Genomic DNA, 19916 nt, shown 5'->3' with positions numbered 1-19916 from the left:
TTGGGCCTGACGAACTTGGTCCACCAATGTTGGTTGCGCCTCTAGGGGTGCCACAAAACCTTCTTTGATCAATTTAGTCGTTCAAACTCTTGCTGCAACTGCTTACAGACTTCCTCGATACAACAGCATTGTAGTAATTCTTCCGGCTTAAAGCATCTACAACCACATGTGCTTTGCCTGAATGATAATGAATACTTAGATCATAATCTTTGATCAATTTTAATCATCTTCGCTGGCGGAGATTCAAATCCGGTTGTGTAAAGATATACTTCAAGCTCCTGTGATCCGTATACACTTCACACTTGTTACCAATTAGGTAGTGTCGCTAGATTTTTAAGGTATGAACTACGGCTGCTAGTTCCAAATCATGAGTCGGATAGTTACCCTCATGCGGTCTCAACTGACAAGAGGCATAAGCAACCACCTTTTCAAGATTGACCTGTGATCATGGTATCACCAGTTGAGAATTCGGGAAGAAGATATTTCCAAGACAGCATTCACTACTTGCTACGGCTTGTATGAATACACCGTAATGTCGTTTGGACTTACCAATGCCCCGGCATTTTTTATGAATCTCATGAATAAGGTGTTCGTGGAATACTTAGATAATTATACATGTAAACTTTATACACATAAAATTTCATGCATGTAAAACTTCATACACATATATTCATGCATACATATACATACATACATACATATATATATATATAGATATATATATATATATATATAATTACATATATATATGTAAACGTTATACATGTAAACTTTATCTATGTATAAAGTTATATATGTCTAAAATGTGTATGTATATATATATGTGAAAGTTTATATGTCCAAAATTTACATTTATAAATTTATATATGTCTAAAGTTTGCATGTCTAAATTATTATTATTATTATTATATATATATATATAGAGCAACACTAATACATGCACCCCTTAGTATAAGTTATTCTACACTCTCTCTCTTCCAAGGCCCATCCGACCTCTCACCCTCCTCTCAAAGCCCAAAACCACCCCCACCTCATTTAAAGGCTGGTCAAAGGGTTAACCCTCATGTCTATCTAAGCTCACCTCTCGCCTCACAGAAATTGTACAGTAACACGATGACAAAAATACAGTTACACGATGACTAATTTGCAGTAACAATGTCAAAACATACTCATGAGGGGTCTACTTTTTTAAAATATTTTTTTCAAACAATATTGTATAAAAGTTCTTAAAAAATAATATATGAGGTGAGAGATAAAAAAGATTAAAGTTTGAAATCTTAAAAAATATCTATAAGTGCAGTAACGGTGCGACTTCTATGTAGTAATAACGCTATGTTGCTATAAAATATGTATATTGTTACTGCCCAATTGCAGTAACGTCGTCATAGAAGTGCAGTAACATTGTGATATACGTGTAGTAATATGTCTGTTACACAATTGCAGTAACGTCGTGATAGAAATACAGTAACATCACGATAGAAGTACAGTAACATCATGACTGTATAATATTGCTCCAATATAACTAATGTATATGAGAGAGCTAAAAATATTGTATTCTCAATCTTTAGAGAGCAATATCACATGTGTTTTATATTTTTTTCAAAACCGTTTTCATCACATTGGGTTAAAAAATGTGATTTAAATAACTAGATCCGTCATGACTAGACGTTGTTACTGCATTTTATATGGATGTTACTGTATTTTTTCCTTCGCGTTACTGCACTTTTTTAGATAAACGGGAGTTGACAAAGGTGGGGTGTGGAAGAAGGTAAAGGATAGGTTTGACCGGCGGGAGAGGGCAGGGTTAGTCCTAACATCTTAGGGGCCTAACGCGATGCAAAACTATGGAGGCCCTTTTTTCAAATACAAATATACTTTAAATGGATATAAAATTAATATTTTATTAAGTAAAACAATCATAGATGTACCTATTTTATTACTAATTATTAGAATACAACTTGGAAAAATACAAAAACGTATGATATTTTCAAATCTATTTTTTAAAATGATCTAATCATTAAACTTTTAAGAGCTGAATGAAACCATTTAAATATGCAATTCATTGTTCGTGTGCTACATGTAATTAAATTTGCCCTTTACTTGACCAAGTAAACTATTACATGACGTATGTATGAACAGGTTTGTTAGCTTTGAAAGCTAAAACAATCAACAACTTATAGGCCACATTAAGGATTTTTCCTTAGTATAGCAATGGCAACATCTAAGCATTACACTAATGTACACTGGCTAGGGGCCCTAAATGTCCGGGGGCCCAGGGCGGTCACCCTGCTCGACCTGCCCCAAGACCGGCCCTGGGAGAGGGGTTTGACCAGGCTAGAATAGGCGTTTGGAAGGGGTGCACATATTAGGTTTGCTCTCTATATATAGGGAGAGAGAAAGAGGGGGGTATACGTATGTATAGAGGGCAAGTGATCGCGCGCGGTTGCCTAGTGACACCGCGCATTAGACTTTTCCGCCGAGAAAGAGAATTTTTTGGATTTTTAATTTTATTTATTAAATTATTTACAACTTCAATTTTGCGATTCAAAAAATCACAATACTAGCCTCCTCGCGCCCTCCGAGAGGGCGGAATGCTGATGTGGCAGACGGTTCGGCGCCCGGGCGGGATGGCCGTTAGAGGCAGGGCGGGAAAATATGCAGTTAGCCCCCTTCTGTCCTTACAGAGGGCAGGAAGGGGGCAAATGCAAAATGCGCAGGGACGCCGACGCGGCCGCGGGGGGAGGGGGGAAGGGGCCTAGCCATTTTGCAGGCGGCCCCTTCCCTCCTCCATAAGGGCGGTTTAAGCCGGCGGCCTATATAAGTCCGCCAGCCCCCTTTCCCTCCTCATTTGCCCCCTCCCCACTTTACTCACTCAAAGTTGAGGGTGTAACATACTAGAAATTTTAGGGTAAATTTTTTGCGAAATATTTTAAAAAGTTCCATTCTTCGTTCGTTGAGTTGGAGCTTTTAAACTCTTATTTTCTTTTCTTTTATCTTTTCGCTCATCGCCGTCTACTCAAACATCTGCCACCAACACCAATTTCTTGCACAATCTTTCGATATCAAATCATCACTACCAAAACTTAGAACCATACCACCTCCACTCAAAATAGTTCAAATCCAAATCTCCAAATATTATAAATCTTCCAAATCTATCTCAAACAAAATTTCCCGAGTTCGTTTGTTCCGATTTGTCGCCGATCTCACGCGAATGGCCGTTTCGCTTATTCTTCCCATCCAGCCATCCATCCATCCGTCCCACACAGCCATCTCACTGTCTCTGTTTCCCTCTCGCGCACACAGTCTCTCCCTTCCGTTTTCTCTCGGTGTGCAGCACTGCCGTCGCTGCCTTGTCGACGCAGCGGCCACACAGCTGCTCCATCGCCACGCGTCGTCGTCGGACGCGCGCCTCCACCGACGTACCAGCAACCGACTCAATGCCGAGCTCGTCGTCATCCTCTCACCACCGCCTCTCACCTCTGCCGCCTCTACTCTCTCTCCAATCACCCTCTCCATCCCTTCTCTCTCGCTGCCACCAAGAAAACGAAGCCTTTGTTCCCATCTTTCCCCGAAGCACCATAGTCACGAGGTTCGTCGCCACCGGCGCAAAGACGCCGCCGGTCACCATGCAACCGCCAACGCCGTTCGTCACGGAATCCGCCGATGCCATCGCCCATCCTCCAAATGAAGGTATCCATCACCTTCGCAATAGCCTTGTGCCTCTTTCCCCTCCCAATCCCGAACCGAATCGCCACCGGAACCGCCACCGGCGCCGCCGCTCATCTGTCCCCTGTTTGGCCCTTGCCGGCCGCACGCCGCGCCACCACTCCCAGCCACCATGGCCTCAGCCGATGCTGCAGATAGCTCCACCCCATATCTCTAATCCTTAACTGGCCACTGCCCTCGCGAGAACGCGCCGGAGTTCGCACCTCCATGGCAGCTGCCGCCGGCCCTCCTGAGAACGTCCTGGGCGTCGCAACCGAGGGGAATGGAACCCCCTCGCCCCCCTGGTGCCCCTCCCGCCCCCTAGAACGAAAGAAGAAAGGAAGAGAACGCAGAAAGAAGAAGGGAGGAGAGAGAAAGGAGGAGGAAAAAAAGAAAAGAGAAGAGAAAAAGAAAAGAAAAGAAAATAAATAAAAGGGAGAAAGAAAATAAAATAATTTGGAGTCCATCCTAAATTCTTTTTCTATTCAAAATAAATCCAAAAATCATTTCTTTCTTCAATTTAAATAACTCTTTGACCTTCAAATTTCAGATTTAAAATTCGAAACCATCATTTGACTAAGTCACTAAAAATTCAATGGTGATACTTTCTTCGCCATCCGAAATTCTGAAGGTATGACCCTAAATTACACCTAGGTTACTATTCATCCAAATATTCCAAAAATTAACTCCTTGAATTATTCCAGATCCAATGGCGTCGATTTCATTGCCATCCAAGACTCTGAAGTCAAAACCCTAATTTTGATCCTAGGGTTTACTATTTATTTAGTACTTTGAATCTATTCAAATTTCAGTCCAACCCTTGATCTGATAAACTCTTTTGGCTAACTGCCCTCATCTATCTAAATTATATTACTAAGATCTAAAGTTCATTCTAAAATAGCGATGCCATTCAGAGCGTCGAGTTCATAACATCCATTTCGACCCGACATCATTCGATTCCTAAATTCTTTTGTTCTTATGCACCAAATCACATATAATTTGAACTATTCTTTTGATTCGAGCTAACCATACCTAATCCATTTATTTTCTTTCAATACACATTTTAAATTTTTAAATGCGTATGCAATTCACATGGTTAATCTTGTTCCGATTTAATCATTTGTAACCATTCACCGACTATAAAACCATTTATATTTCTTTATCTATATCAATTTCCATATCCATGACAATATTTTAGGTTAAACACTAGTCTGCTCGGTGTTTAACACATGAAATCACCCACTCATCTTATAAAGCCACATATGATCATAACACAATCATCCCAACCCATAACCCTAGCCTCCGCTATCATCGTTTGCATCTATAAGCCCTAAACCATATCTATCTGGACCTTTAACTCTAATTTTATTCTTCAAAACTACTCGAGCCTATTCAAATCCATCCATGCTCTAATTTGTTACAATGTTTTTTAGAACTACCGCTTCAAGTTGTCATACGACTATGGCATCACGACTCATACCTTAGCCCAGCCATTGACATCCTCTTGAATCCATGTTTAGGTTGTTTATCACAAAATAACCTTGTCTGCCTCTTCGTCTTCTCTTGCGAGACACTACCACATAGCCTCTCCCATATAAACTCTCGTTCCTATTCAAACATTGTCTATTTGTATTTCCCTTTTTATTCAAATCAACCTTTGTCTCAAGACATACTTAATCTTCATTTATGTGGTACATAAATCAATCTCCCATTATGCAAAACAACATAAAATCATATCCTAGACCTGTGATCTCTCTTACTTTCAATATCTATCATACACCACTCCGACTCTAGATCATAACCATCTAAGTACACAATCATAACTTGATCCTATATCTTTTTAAAAGTGTTCCAAATCCCTCCAATCATCTATTCAATTATTATCTTTCTTGAGCTCCAACTTTGTTGTTATTTTATCTTTTGTTTATAGCTTTTAGTTTTATGGTTTGTTTATTGCTTGTTTTTTGTGCGTGCGCTAGATCGTATGGAAGAAAAGTCTATCAAACTATCACAGGAGCTGACGTGGACCCAGACGACTACGTTGAACCTACCAGAAAACCACATATTGCAAGGCAAGCCACAAAACTCTCCATTGATCATCTTGAGAACCTATGTAGAGAATCACTTGGTTATTTTACACATTATTTAATTGCGAATATTATTTTGGCGTATAATTTACTTTTGGAATAATACTGTTACATTAGCTATTACCTTTCTATATACTCAGGTATTACAGTCAATACTTTGAATTGCTACATCCTGTAACTTGATAGCCTAGGTATAGTTTTGCATACTTCAGAATAACATTGTAGTGGATAATACCACCAAACTTCTACACACATACATCTGTTATGCCCGTCGCCACATGATGATGCTATCGGGCTGCATAAAATATTGTTTTGATATAAATCACTCGGCTTGAGTGATATGGAAGGTGACTCCAGGTAAAGGTTGATGTTCTAGATATTATGACATGTATTACTGTGTTTATTATATGCATGTGTTGTGTTAATTTAGTTGCTTCCCCGGATATAAGGATAAACCTTCTTATGCCATGGAAAGTGATATAGTTTGCGCCCATCCATAGGACCGAGTAATTGGACTTAACCTAGTACGTGGTCCCACTATATGAACGACTGTTAGAGGCTCTATGAGCATATAGGAGTGGACATGTGAAAGGGGCCGCGGACCAAGTTGACATGATCTCACAACAGTGGTACCCGTGAAAGCAGCGACCCTACTATGCCTTGCTTGTGGCCGAGCAAGTGCCCGACTACTAGGACGGACAATATCCCACTGGGCGGTACTAGTAGTAAGTGGGACTAATGAATGGTTCTGTTATCTTGACTCTGATCCAGTCGTGGTACGGGCAGACGCTGCAGAGTTGTATTGTATTAGAATACGCCATGCTCCCGGTTAATGGAGATGTGTCATTGGGTGATTCCTATTTCTTATGGTATGAGTAGATTTTATAAATAAAATTTGGATTGGAATAAGATGAGGATGTTGGTGATTAATATTGCTACATTTTTAAACTGACGATTTATAAATGTTTGCAAATAAATTGTTTACCAAAATAGGCAAAAACTACTTATAATAGGCTTGTTATTAATCACCTTGATGAACCCTATATCCTTATACTACTTGCATATATTCTATTTGTATTTTTTTTATCGTGGTTTGCTGGGTACGTTTGTACTCGCCCCTTGCATAAAATGTGGTTCAGAAGAGCAGATCTTCGTCATGGTTGCTCGTGTTAGGGTCGCTCCTTTCGCTCAGGCTCGCCTATGAAGTTTTTGGGTCTTCTGCTTGCTACCTAGTTGGTCTGTTTAAAAAGCTAGGCCGACGTGCCTTATTTTCGCTGCTAAGTAAGTTTTCTTCGCTGAGCTTGTGCTTTTATACCTTTTCTATGCGCAACTGAATCCTGGACAATTGTGGCTAGTGAGATTCCTGTTTATTTCAGATACATCCCCACAGAGGGGAGGTCTCTAGAATGGCGAAGCCCTGCTGAAATTTGGTGGTGAACTACAGTAAGTTCTTGAATTTTTTGTTATGTTCAATAAATGTTGTCTACAGGACAATTGATTTAGCGATTGTATGATTTAGTTGGAACAAAATTTATTTATAGTGTATACATAAGATATTTATTTAGTGGATTATTACTGTTGTGATTGTATAATTTAGTTGGTACAAAAAAATTTTAGAAACTTATTTAGTGGATAATTGATTTAGCGATAGTATAATTTAGTTCGTACACAATGTATTGATACTGTATAATTAAAAAATTTATTTAGTAGATAATTAATGTAGTCATTGTTTAATTTAGGTCGTAAAAATGTATTTGTAGTGTACAATTTAGAAACATATTTAGTGGATAATTGATTTAGCAATGCTATAATTTAGTGCGTACAAAAATTATTTATAGTGTAATAAGACATAGTAGAAAATAATTAAGTTAAATAGAAAATAAAAGTAGTTTATCTTGTAGTTAAGAAAAATTGTTAATTATATTTAAGTTAATGTAAAGCTAAAATTTTCTTCGTTCTTAACATGTTCTTGTTATTGTCGTTTACATAGTTAAAGTACAATGATTGCTTGTTGTACCACCGAAAGTTAAATATGATTTATCGCTTATAGTTAAAATATAATCAAACCTATAATTAAGTATTGTGTGGACTTATTATTGTAAAAAAATTAATGATATAGTTAAATAGAATATTGTTTACTGCCAAGTTAATGTAAGTTATATTTCATTTTACAAAATTAAACTACAGTTAGGCTATAATATAGTACAATAGAACATGTATGTATTCATAAGCACACTAAAATGAGTGTCTTAAGAGATGTGTTGAAAAAAAGTGTGTTCCTATTGTAGGTATGGCCAATAACGTGTAGTTTCGACTCTATTATGGAGAAGGAAATGTAATGTATGATCCCTACAGAGTAGATCTTACTCAATTCAAATGCACCGTTAAGGGCAGTGATAGACTTGTTGAAAGGGCATTTGGTGGTCTTCACAGTTGGTTAATGAGGGGATTTCGCTACGACCCGGAAACACAAGATATGGTGGTAATAAGCCGGGCAGAAGAAGGTAATTTGTGCGAATTGATACCGATGACCTCGAAAGAGACATGGAGATCGTATGTGCAAAATGCAATGCAACGCAGATGGCCACATGTCATCCACATTGCAGTGGTTAACAAGGTGGGAACTCAGACAATGAGTACCCAAGAGCAAGAGGGACCAAGTTGTAGAGTAGATGAAGCTAAATTATGTAGTGAAGGTGAAGGGGAGGAAGGAGAAGATAGAGTTTTGACTGGAGCAGCGGATGAAGGGGAGGTGCATCCTGAAATAGTTGAGGCCATGGAAAGGGGAAGACTCTGAGTATGAGAGGGTTGATGACAAGGAATCGATAGATGAAAAATGCGTCGATGTGTTCCCATCAGAATGGTCGAATGAGAATTTTTCTGGTCTCCAAATTAGAGAAGGGCATCATGTGCCTAAGGAGTATAAGGAGAATGAGGTTATACAAGGGGCAAGGTATCGGAACAAGAAGGATTTGACAGAGGCAGTTAAGCAGTGGGCAATACCATTACGGAGAGAGTTTTGGGTGGTGAAGCCAAGCAAGTCAGTGTATGAAGTGAAGTGTGGATAGTCGGATAATGGTTGTCCATGGAGGGTACATGCTTACAAAGGTAAATAGAAGGATTGCTGGGATGTATCAATTGTAACCAGACACACTTGTCATGTTCCAGGTGTTGAGAAGTATCACAGGAACATGACATCTGTATTCATTGCCACGGAGATGTTCGGTGCTTTTGTCAATAACCTGGGGTATGAACCAAAGTCAATTATTCAACACATCGAAGAGAAGTGCAACTACACAATCTCATATGCGAAGGCTTGGAGGGCAAAGCAGAAGATTGTTAAGCGTCGGTTTGATACATTTAAAACTTCATATGATAATCTTCCAAAGTTGCTATCATTTTGTTGAGAAATTCGAAAAGTTTCTATGATATCTAACCTAAATCTAGCACTTAAACTAACATAATTAGCCAAACTAACCTAAACTGCCCACTAGGAGGGCGGAAGGGGGCCGCCTGATGAAAAATGGCCAGCCCTCTCCCCGGCCGCGCCAGGCCACCTACCCATTTTGCACATACCCCCTTCCCACCCTCTGTAATGGTGGAAGGGGGCTAAATGCATATTTGCTGGCCGTCCCGCCCGGGCGCCGAACCGTCTGCCACGTCAGCTCTGGGAGGGCGTAAGAAGGCTAGTCTTGTGATTTTTTGAATCGCAAAATCAAATTTATGAATAATTCAATAAATAAAATTAAAAATCCAAAAAATTCGGGAGAAAGGCCCCCGCGGTCTATCCCATGGCCCATGCGGCATGCGGGCTGCGGCCAGGCCGAGTCGCACGCAGGCGCCGCCATGCCCACGCACGGACGCACCACCACGCAGAGGCAGGGTCGCGGGATGCTGCAGCCACGCATGGACAACTAGCGAACGAGACGATCGAGTCGTGTCGTCTACAGACTCCGAGGCGCAGCCGACTCACGCGCAGACGAGACGGCGCGCGCGAGACGCGGACGGGCCGATCCCCGATCAGACTCGACACGACGGCTGCTGCCTCGCCTGCCCGCTGCAGTGCTGCTTTTCACCAGGATCTGCGTGTGCCGCGCCGGAGCGAGCGACAGCCGGCCGGCCGGCCGCACGGGGAGGTTGCCGGATACCTCTGCTCCGCTTTCACCTTTCGGTTAATTTGGGATGAGATTAATTCGATCTTCTCTCTTCAGCTTCTCATTAACAAATGTCATGCCTAATAAAATTGATATTTTTGATAACCACCGCATCCTAAAATCATCCATCGGTATAGATTCTAAACTATTTATATTGTATTTAGCGGTTGTTTCAACTTAATCTACGAATTTAAGGTTTAACATGTTACGCATTGCCTATTATTGAATAACGTTGTCAATTTTACAATTATTATCGATTTGCCAAAATGAATTTACCATGATTTAAAAATAATAGGCACATGTGGGCTCACAGTCAGCTACCCAAAGAAATACATATGGTGGGCCCCACATCATTCTTTCTTCCCTCTCAGCTGACTTGTGAGCCTACTGTTTTTCTGATATATAATTATCATTTAAGCGCTATGTCAATGCTACGTGGGACGAAGATAGTCAAACTAGCCATGTAGGCGTCAAGTCAGCCAAAACCGTCGAGGGACCTCTTTTGCACCGGTTTTGATAGTTTAGAGACTGGTTGTATCTGGTTTTGCGGTCTAAGGACGAAAAATAAAATAGGCTATAAGTTGAGAGACCTCAGGTGAACTTATTCTAATTATATATTACCTACAATTATATAAAATACAATTTATAATACTTTGAGTCTATGAAATAGATTATATAATATAATTAAGTTGATTGAAATGGAATATATTACTTTCAATTGTATGGAAATAAAATTTTACTATTATAAAATTCATTATATTACTTGGAGTTAGATAAAATACAATTTATAATCCTTAAATTCGTATAAAATACATTATAAATGTTCCTTCAAGTATCAAGAATAATAAAATAAATCGTTAATAATATATATTCCTTTCGGTTCAATGAAATGAAATAAGTCCTCCGCAGGAAAACAAGGTTGTGGAGGACGAGGAGTATGTCCCACCTAAGGCCTTGTTCGGTTGGAGGGGGATTGGACGGGACTAGGTCATAATCCCCGTGGATTTCTCTCCCGCGGAATAAATCCCGGTCCACAGAAAAATCGTTCTTTGGTTAAGCCTAGTCAGGGTTTTAGCCCGGCCCATCCTGAGATTTTTCTATTGTCTCGGCTGAGGAATTAATCCTCTCCATCGGTGGTCTGGAAAAAATCTCGTCATCTTGTATGATAATATGCAAAATCTTAACCTGCTTCTTTTTTTTAAATCCCTACCAAAACGAACAGATAGTTTTATAGAAGGGATTATGCGAAAGTTGGGGATTCAAACCCTACAAGGATTGGGTGATATGAGAGTGGTTCACCCAATCCCACTCGGGATAGATTCCTCTTGGAGATTATCCTAACTAACCGAACAAGGTCTAAGGAGGAAGTGAGTTCTAGATCAATTTCAATTAATTGTCCGAATTAGAGTGATGTTACTAAGTAATTAGGAACAGTAATGTGTCATATGCAGAGGAAAGTAGTGATCCGGAAGTTCACACATAGCAGGTTTCTCTCGACGCGATTACGAGAGGAAGAATAAAAAGAAGAAAAAACTGAATATCCCGTGCAAACGACAGATCAATTTGCACCCAAAGTAAGGGAAAACGTTGTCAGCAAGAAGGCAGTTGAGCAAAAATGATTGATCCAGAGATGAGCCATGTGGTAATGGATGTCAAATGCAAAGGGTTGTCCAACGCTTCTCCTACGAAACCAAAATATATACTGATTTATAGAGCCTTCAAACAAAACATAAAAAAAGTTAGTTATATGCAATCCTGGATTGCAGGGTGTGCATTATCGCAGACGGTGCAAACTAACACCGCCTACAAAGAACCAATTACCACCGGTCGAGGGAAATGTTTTGCAGGCGTCTCATGGGGTGCACCGCCTATAAAGACTATTTTCATATGCAGCTGCTGAGCCTCCTGCGAAGATGCTCATCTCCATCTTCGTTGATGATGTATTTCATTTGGCTCCTAGCTACTCCCTCCTGTAAAATGTGTTTTGACGACATGTAAAAATGGGGTAGCCTCATTGGTCTTTTAATTTCTTTAATCTCTAGCATTCAGAGGACCGTAAAATATCTCATATATGCCGACTGTGGATGAGCATGCACATAACGCCTCATTTATTTGATATTGTGTGCTAGTGAGATTTTCAATAGAACTTGCATCTATACTGTTATAATTTAGCACGACTAAACGATCAATATCTTTGTTTTTTTATCACGAGAATTTAATTTCTAGCCTTCAAAATATATATGCATGGCTGCTTATTTGTTAGCTATATTTATATTAATTTATTAGAACATAGAGCTGATAGATAACAAAATATTAAAATATATACTCCCTTCAGCCCAAAACAAATCATTTTTTTTAGTTTCTTGATAAAATATTTGACTCTTCGTTGTATTTTAAAAAATTACAATTAATATGTGCGCACTTTGTCCTCACTCATGCGCACCCGAGTAATGATTTCCCGGTCGGTCACCCATCCCAAGATTGCTCTAGGTCAAGCACTGGAGTTCTCTCGAGATAAGCTTCTGGAAAAAAAGTTAAGTTACAACTTGTTGGTACGAGTATCTATCAAATCTTATTATGCCTTGGGCTAGGATGTTACATACACCCACCCCTCAAAGGACCCGACGTCCCCGTCGGTCCAACATACCCACGTCCGACCCATGTGCCATGCCGTGTCCCCGCAGGGCCTACGCGCCATGCGCAACATGCCCGCGCCCCTGCGCCCACACGCGCCCGTGAAACCGCGAGGGTCGGCTCTGATACCATTCTGTCACGCCCTAACCCATTCTGTCAAGCACACTTAACCTTGGAGTTCTCTCGAGATAAGCTTCCGGAAAAGAAGTTGCAACTTGTTGGTATGAGTATCTATCAAATCTTATTAAGTCTTGGGCTGGGATGTTACACCAGGTTTCCCCAAATAAGATGACTTAGAGCAAATATGTTTATAGCTGGTTTATATATATTATATATATATATAGTCTGCCATCCTACCTGCTCTTAAAGTCATTACAGTAGAAAATGCATACGGTTACAGCTGGGTTTTAGTGCTTCTTCGTCTTGTCACAATCTCATCCATACCGTCATAAATATATTTGCCTCCACGAATCCCCTTCGTTGTCACAGAATCGAAGGTATAGCTCCATCCTGTAATTGATGCATTAAACTCTATCATTGTCGATCAGCGGTGGCAAATATATCCTGCTGTCCACGAAATTATCTGGTTTAAGTCACGGCTGAAAAAACCTGTAGAACACAAAAGGTCACGTCCAAACTTAGAGCAAGTTTAGTAATACTAATACTAGAGCCACTACCTAGCTATAAGCTCATATATAATATGGCTTCCATAATAGATTAGCTATAATATTGACAACTATTTTTCTTTTGTCTTTCTATGTTGCATATGTATTTAATATATTTATCTTGTATCATACATAAAGCTATATCTTATGTAAGAGCTACTACTCTTATCTTCAGTTTATCTCTCCGTTGACATATGTTTGTAATTGGCCTATAGCATTCATAAAATATCCTAGCTTTTTGAAAGTGTTTCAGCCAGTTTGTGTGTTCTCACCCCGGTTTGATCTGCTAGGCCTAAGCGATCGGTTGGTGGGATTAGTCCCACATAAAAAGTTCATATAAGTTTGAATCAGGCTATATATATATACCCAGTTGACCAAAACATACCCCTAGGTTAATCTTTTTATATTAAGCGAGGACGAAAATGTAAGTAATGTGCAATTTAAACATAGCCCTACTCGTTGTGTAGAATTGGCCATGTAGAGTAGGCTATGTATTTACCTTTGTAGTAGTAGTGCTATTTCCGCTCGTTTGTGTCTGTTCTTGTTTACAAATCAGCCTGTTAGGCTAAAGTGTTTAGTTAGTGAGATTAGTCTCACATAAAAATTTTAGATTTTTTTGACCAACTTATATATCTAGTTCATGGTAAACATAGTATCTTTAGGTTAACCATTTATATAAAGTAGGGAGAAAAGTGTAAGTGAACTAACATGTGAATATGTGGTCCACCCACCCTGTAAAGTGCGCTATATGAATCTGGGGCTAGGTTGTTATATTGTACGTGCTTTTATAAACTCCGGTAAAGCCATGATAATTAGCATAAGATGGGTTAAACATAATTAAGGCTGTGTCAATAGAAAAAAAAACAAACGGTTAACTCATAGACAAAAGCAAAACGAGTACTATATTATGTCATATATGTATTATCATAAACCGTTTGCTCACCCTTTATGTAATCCGATGAAACGCAATACTTATTTAGGTCTAAATGGTTTGGATTAAACACATTTTTTACCCAAATAGATTTTTGGCGACTTTATTGCAAGTTTAAAAAAATACGGCAAATCTCAGTTATTTTTTATGGCTATGATTGCATGAAGATTTATGTGGGAACACCAAGAACTTATTTGGTACGGTTTCAGCTCCAGGGTTCACCCCTTCGTAGAGCTAGGGGCCCATCGAAACCGTTTCAGCTCCATACTAAATGACAGTAGAGCAAACTAAAGTGATATAGAAAAATAAACTAGACAGGTGGAGTTGAAGTCAAGTAGCTTCACTCGAGACTTCACTCCTAGAGGAGTTGGACCCCTACCCCTACCAAATAGAACCAAACTTCCGCATCCCTTCTTCTCCAAGTGAGTAACTCTCAGTAAATCTAGTCACCAAACTCATGTCACCCTGGCCTTGCCGCTCATCCATGTCCATTGGCTACCTAGCTTCAATCTAATTGCCAGCCATGATTGTCCCTCTAAGCTTGGGAAACCTCCGAAATTTAAATCCTATTCTCTTTGTAAAAATTCCAAAGTCATTGCCATCTCTAGGAATTAGTTGTTGTCACTGGCGAGTTTTATCTTGCTCCACCGCAGTGCTAAGGGAGAAAGTGAATCTCCATAGAACTAGGAATTCCATTATATTATTTATATTGATGTAGTTGGATGTCAATTTTTGTACACATTTAGTAAAACATTGGTAGGATAAAAAATTGGCTTCGATCAAAACTAGTACCCACTCCTGTTGTCCCAAAGTACAAACATTTATGGAGTTATATATGTACATTGAGAAAGTAAGTATAAATGATCATCCAAATGGTGCGTTTGGTAGACAAAAGATTACAAGTGGATAAATTAAATGGAAAATGTTTGTGATTGTCTTAGATGTGGTGTAGGTGGAGAAATAACTTTTTTTGTAACCGATGAATGACACTCCTATCTTTTGGTTTTTGTTTATGCTTATATACCCAAATTTCAATTTTTAACTTTAAATTTAAACTTGATTTTGTGATTTTTTTCCTTATAGTTTATTATTTACATTGACTTATAGATCAATATGAACAAGTATATATGCCATTTGCAAATATATCCTAATAAGTCTGAATTTGAATTATTTTTCGTTTGTGAAAATGTCATTTATTTTTTTAAAGATGACCCCTAATTGTTTGGCATCGTACTTTCTATTATTAAGATGCATTTCATTCTCCTAAGAACAGTTCAAGTATGTGCAGCAATCCTCTTCCCCAACAATTAACATCCTAACAGCAGTGGCCAATCCAGAAAAAAATTAGGAGGTGCTGGACGAAAGAGGACTAGACTGACTCAATTTAGTTATACCCTATATAAAGCTAATGCATAGTACTTTTATATGTTTTACATGACAACTTAGATAAACAATTAAAAATGCATTATAAAACACATAACAAGAAGTAAAAGATACAATATTTAGAACTAACCAACAAAAGATCGATCCATGACGAGTCAGAGACGCATCCCCATTAGTGTATTCTTCATGAGTCATTAGAAGAATTCTATATACATGGAAATTGGAAAAAAAAATTAGTGATGCAAATTTCAAGTATCTAACTTCAATATTTTGAAAGTAGAAGAGAATCAGTATCATACCACTAAATTGTTTCGAGGTATTAACATATGCTAGTTTTTCATGTCTTCAAACCATGTTATGATCTTCTCATTCTTGATGCTTCTAAATATCTCTTTCTTAGTGTAGCATATCATTAAGTCATTGAGCCATTTATCACCCATTTTGTTACGCAAATCTATCTTTACAATAGACATATAGTAGAAAATATCCTCTCAACTGAAGCTATTGCCACCGGAAGAATTAATGTTAACTCAATGAGCCGATACACCAATGGATAAGATGTGTTCATTTCAATCTTCACCATAATTTCAGCAACCTTTACAAGCTCCACACATCAAATAAAATCTTGAGTTCTTCTACCACGACTGACAAAGCTACGGAGTTGACTTGGCAAAAGTATAAGGTCACTAACATCAAAATCCATAGCATAAATTTGAGCAAGTCTCACAAGCTTATCCACATCAAAATTAGAGAAGGAGTTCCTTGGGTTAAGACAAGCCATGCATACTAATAACTCTGAACTAACTTCACCAAATCGATGATTCATCTCAGACAAAATGGCATCTATGGCAGCAAGGAAAACCTCAACATGGTAGAAGTGCATGTTTGTTACATTTTGCTTTCTATGTGCAGATGTCCCTCTAGCATTTATTTTCTTTTCCATATCTGGCGCTTCAATCATTCTTATCACAAAATTCTTTCGCTCTTTTGAACAATGGATCCCATCCATTGTCCCTCATATCCTGCAACTGCTCTTTCACGTCTATGATCAAATGCCTTGCTTCAATAATGTCTTGATCCTTCCTTTGCAAAGCATGTGACAGACAATCTGTGATGCTCAACAATTCAATCATTAAATATATTAGGAACACAAAATCAAAGCTCTCCATTTTTCCAATTAAACCATATGCTCCACCAGTACTAGCTGGTTTAACAGAATCTTTTTTTTACTACATGATGAATGTCTAAGACAGCTTCCCACATCACCAAAATACAAAGTAAAGTTTTAAGATGTAAACCCCATATCTAGTATCTCCGGGCCTTGCTAGACTACATTCTTGGTTCAAACCTTTTCTAGTGATAATCTACCCATGCTCTAACTTCTCTAACAATACATGTTGATGCTTTGCAAGCAAGGCATCCTTTCTCATACAAGATGCACCTACAGTGTTCACTATTAGAGGAACATAGTTGAAGAAATCTGAAATGGCTGGAGTAGAAGTTGCAACGGTGACAACCACTAATTGCAATTGATAGGCAAAACAATGCACATAGAATGCATAAGGATTTTCATCTCGAATCAATTTTTGCACACCATTAAATTTACCTCTCATATTGGAAGCTCCATCGTAACATTGCCCACGAAGCCTACAGATTGGTAGCTTATGACTGTTAAGCATACTGACAAAAGCTTCTTTCAATGCAACAACTGTACAACTCTCAACATGCTGAAGTCCAAGAAGCCTCTCCATTTCCTTCCCCTCATCATTCACAAACCTGCAAATTATATGTTAGTATAAGTGTACAACATTGTACAATACAAGTAGAAGTAAAAGTCAAGATAGAAATTAGATTTTGCTCTCATCTACTAACCTCAAAATAACAGCCATTTGTTCTTTTATTTATACATCTTGAGACTCATCAATCAACACAGAGAATTTTTTTATCTCCAATCTCATCCATTATCACTGACATGACTTTCTCTGCACAAGCTTTTGTAATGTCCTTTTCTATATGATGAGATATGATTGTGCAATTTTTTTTTGCACCTTTATCATATGCATCCTTAACCATCTCAACTTTATCTTTGTACCAATCAACCATTTCTCTATATGTACTTTTGTTTTTGCTCTCATCTACTAATCTCATATCTTTTCTCTTCCTCCTTGCAAATTACTTGAATTTTTCTAGCCACATTTGTTCTCTGATTCATAAAGTCATCACACTTCAGCGTAGCATTATGGTGAGACTTGCAAGAACTGTGTTGATTAAATGTGTCCTTAGCTTTTTTCCAATTAACATAACCATCCTTTGCAAAGACATCACTACCAAATTTTTCAGGCTTTCCAGAATCAAAGCAAAGATAACAATATAAGCAATAAGCTACATCCCTCGACTTACTGTACTCTAGTCAATCAAACTCATCAAACCAAGTTTTTTGAAATAATCTCCATTGACCACCTTGCCATTTATGAGGAAAGGCAAAGTTATGAGGTTGGGTTGGACCACTCAAAGCATATGCCCTTCTAACTTGGTCTCTAATTTCATGCGCATATGCTTCAATTGGTATGCGATTTCATGGATCATCAACAACATCAGATTGACTAAACTCCAATCTACGTATCTTTGGTTGATTTGTGCTATCATTTATGCTTGGAGTTGATTATGTACCACTATCACTTGTACTAGAGAACACTACTAGAAAAGTAATTTATCGCTATGAGAAAAATCGTAGCATTAATACTATAATCGTGGCAATAGGTATATGTTGCCACAATCATAAAATCATTGCTAGCCATGGTAATAGGTTGTTGCAATGATTTTTATTTAGTTTTAATAATTTTTGATATTGTCATAAAATGGATGTGGCAAAAAATGTATTGCAACACATCACATCGTTGCAATAGATAACTATCGCCACCACTCTATATGTGGCACTAGTTCTACGTACCAAAATAAATGTTTCAATATTAATTTAGCATCCTAACTAGTTTGCTTTGATATCTTGTCATAGATAGGATTTGAACCCAAGATCTCTCCCTCGCGCGTTCTCCTTTACCAACTCACGTACGTATCAGTTCTGTTTAAAAATGCATATCATTCTATTTGAGCTTTCCTATCTGATATTTGAATCAAGAATTTGAGTGTTTAAAAGATTTCAAATAAAAAAATTTAAGTTCTGGAGCTCCAAATTTCATACAAAATGAATCATAATCCGTGTACATATGAAAAGAATAAGTCAAATTATGAGATGATAAATTTTTTGTTGCAACGAATTTGTTAATCGTCGCAATAGAAAATAGTGAAAAGTACCATGTACTATGCAAATTGCCACATAAATTAAAACTGTGGCAATAGAACATGTTTTTTGCAAAAGTAATGTTTTTTGTGGTGATGGCTTATTTCTTCTGGCAACAAAAATACTCAATGAAACAACGATTGTACAGTATATTGACACGAATTATTCTTCGTTGTAATAAATTGGTGGAAATAAATTATTTTTCTAGTAGGGGAAATATGTGCACAATGTTCTTTTAGACAATTTGGTTCTTGAACAATCTGTCAATCAGATAATTGACTTTAAATCATCATCAAATTTCAAGAATAAATCATCATCATATTTCAAGAATAAATCATCATCAAAGAATCAAAGTTCAAAAGAACATAAATTACCTTCGTCGTTCGCCCTCTACCGGTCTGCCCCTCAGCCCTCTGCCACTCCTACTTGCGCCTGCTCTTCGGCTCTCCGCCAATGCCCCTTCCACCGGTCGACATTGTCGCGTCGGACTCCAGCCGACAGCCGCCGCCTGGTGCCCACAGGCCGCAGATCTGGCCTGTGCCCCTCCAAGCCGAGCGTGGGCCTGCGCCTGCATCGTTGCGCGACAGGCTCGCAGCGTCGCCCGCTCGCCTGACGTCTGCCGCTATCCTGCCGATGCCCTCCACGGCTCCGGCTGACTGCCTCCCGACTCGGTGATGGCGACTGCTGAGTCCTAGTCACCAACGCCCTCCATGTCTCCGTCCCTGCCGTCAGTCGGCTTTGCCTCGGCCCTCCGGCGGTCGCCACAGCCTGCCACCGCCCGAAGCCCTGAACCCTAGCCACCGTGCGCATGTGCGAGTGCGACTGGAGAGATGCGATGTGTCGTGCGCCCGTTCGAGAGAGAGGAGGAAAATTAATTGGGCTTTCCTTATTAGGCTCCCCACTCTAGCTAGCAAATGGTGGGCCTCAATACGAAACAAAGGTCCAGCAACACTGATGTCTGCTTTTAGACCCTTCTTCTCATTTATAATAGCAGAAACTTTGTTGGGGACTGAGGAGAAGCCCCGCTAACCCACCCGGTAAATCCGCCCCTACCTAACA

At 38.9% G+C, this 19916-nt stretch overlaps 1 protein-coding gene across 1 annotated transcript; it reads right to left on the bottom strand.

Annotated features, from left to right (window-relative positions):
• Positions 1 to 16044: 16044 nt before the first annotated feature.
• Positions 16045 to 19431, bottom strand: LOC107304173. Its single transcript, XM_015837039.1, has 3 exons — positions 19232 to 19431; positions 17166 to 17335; positions 16045 to 16667 (listed from the first exon to the last, which is right to left on the bottom strand). The coding sequence occupies exons 1-3, from the start codon at positions 19429 to 19431 to the stop codon at positions 16513 to 16515; spliced, it is 525 nt and encodes a 174-aa protein (XP_015692525.1). The 3' UTR covers positions 16045 to 16512.
• Between the last annotated feature and the right edge of the window lie 485 nt (positions 19432 to 19916).

The sequence above is a fragment of the Oryza brachyantha genome, chromosome 5 (genome assembly GCF_000231095.2).
Source record: "Oryza brachyantha chromosome 5, ObraRS2, whole genome shotgun sequence".
NCBI lineage: Eukaryota > Viridiplantae > Streptophyta > Magnoliopsida > Poales > Poaceae > Oryza > Oryza brachyantha.
Note: the sequence above shows the minus strand (reverse complement) of the source record. Positions and strands in the feature narration are given on the sequence as shown.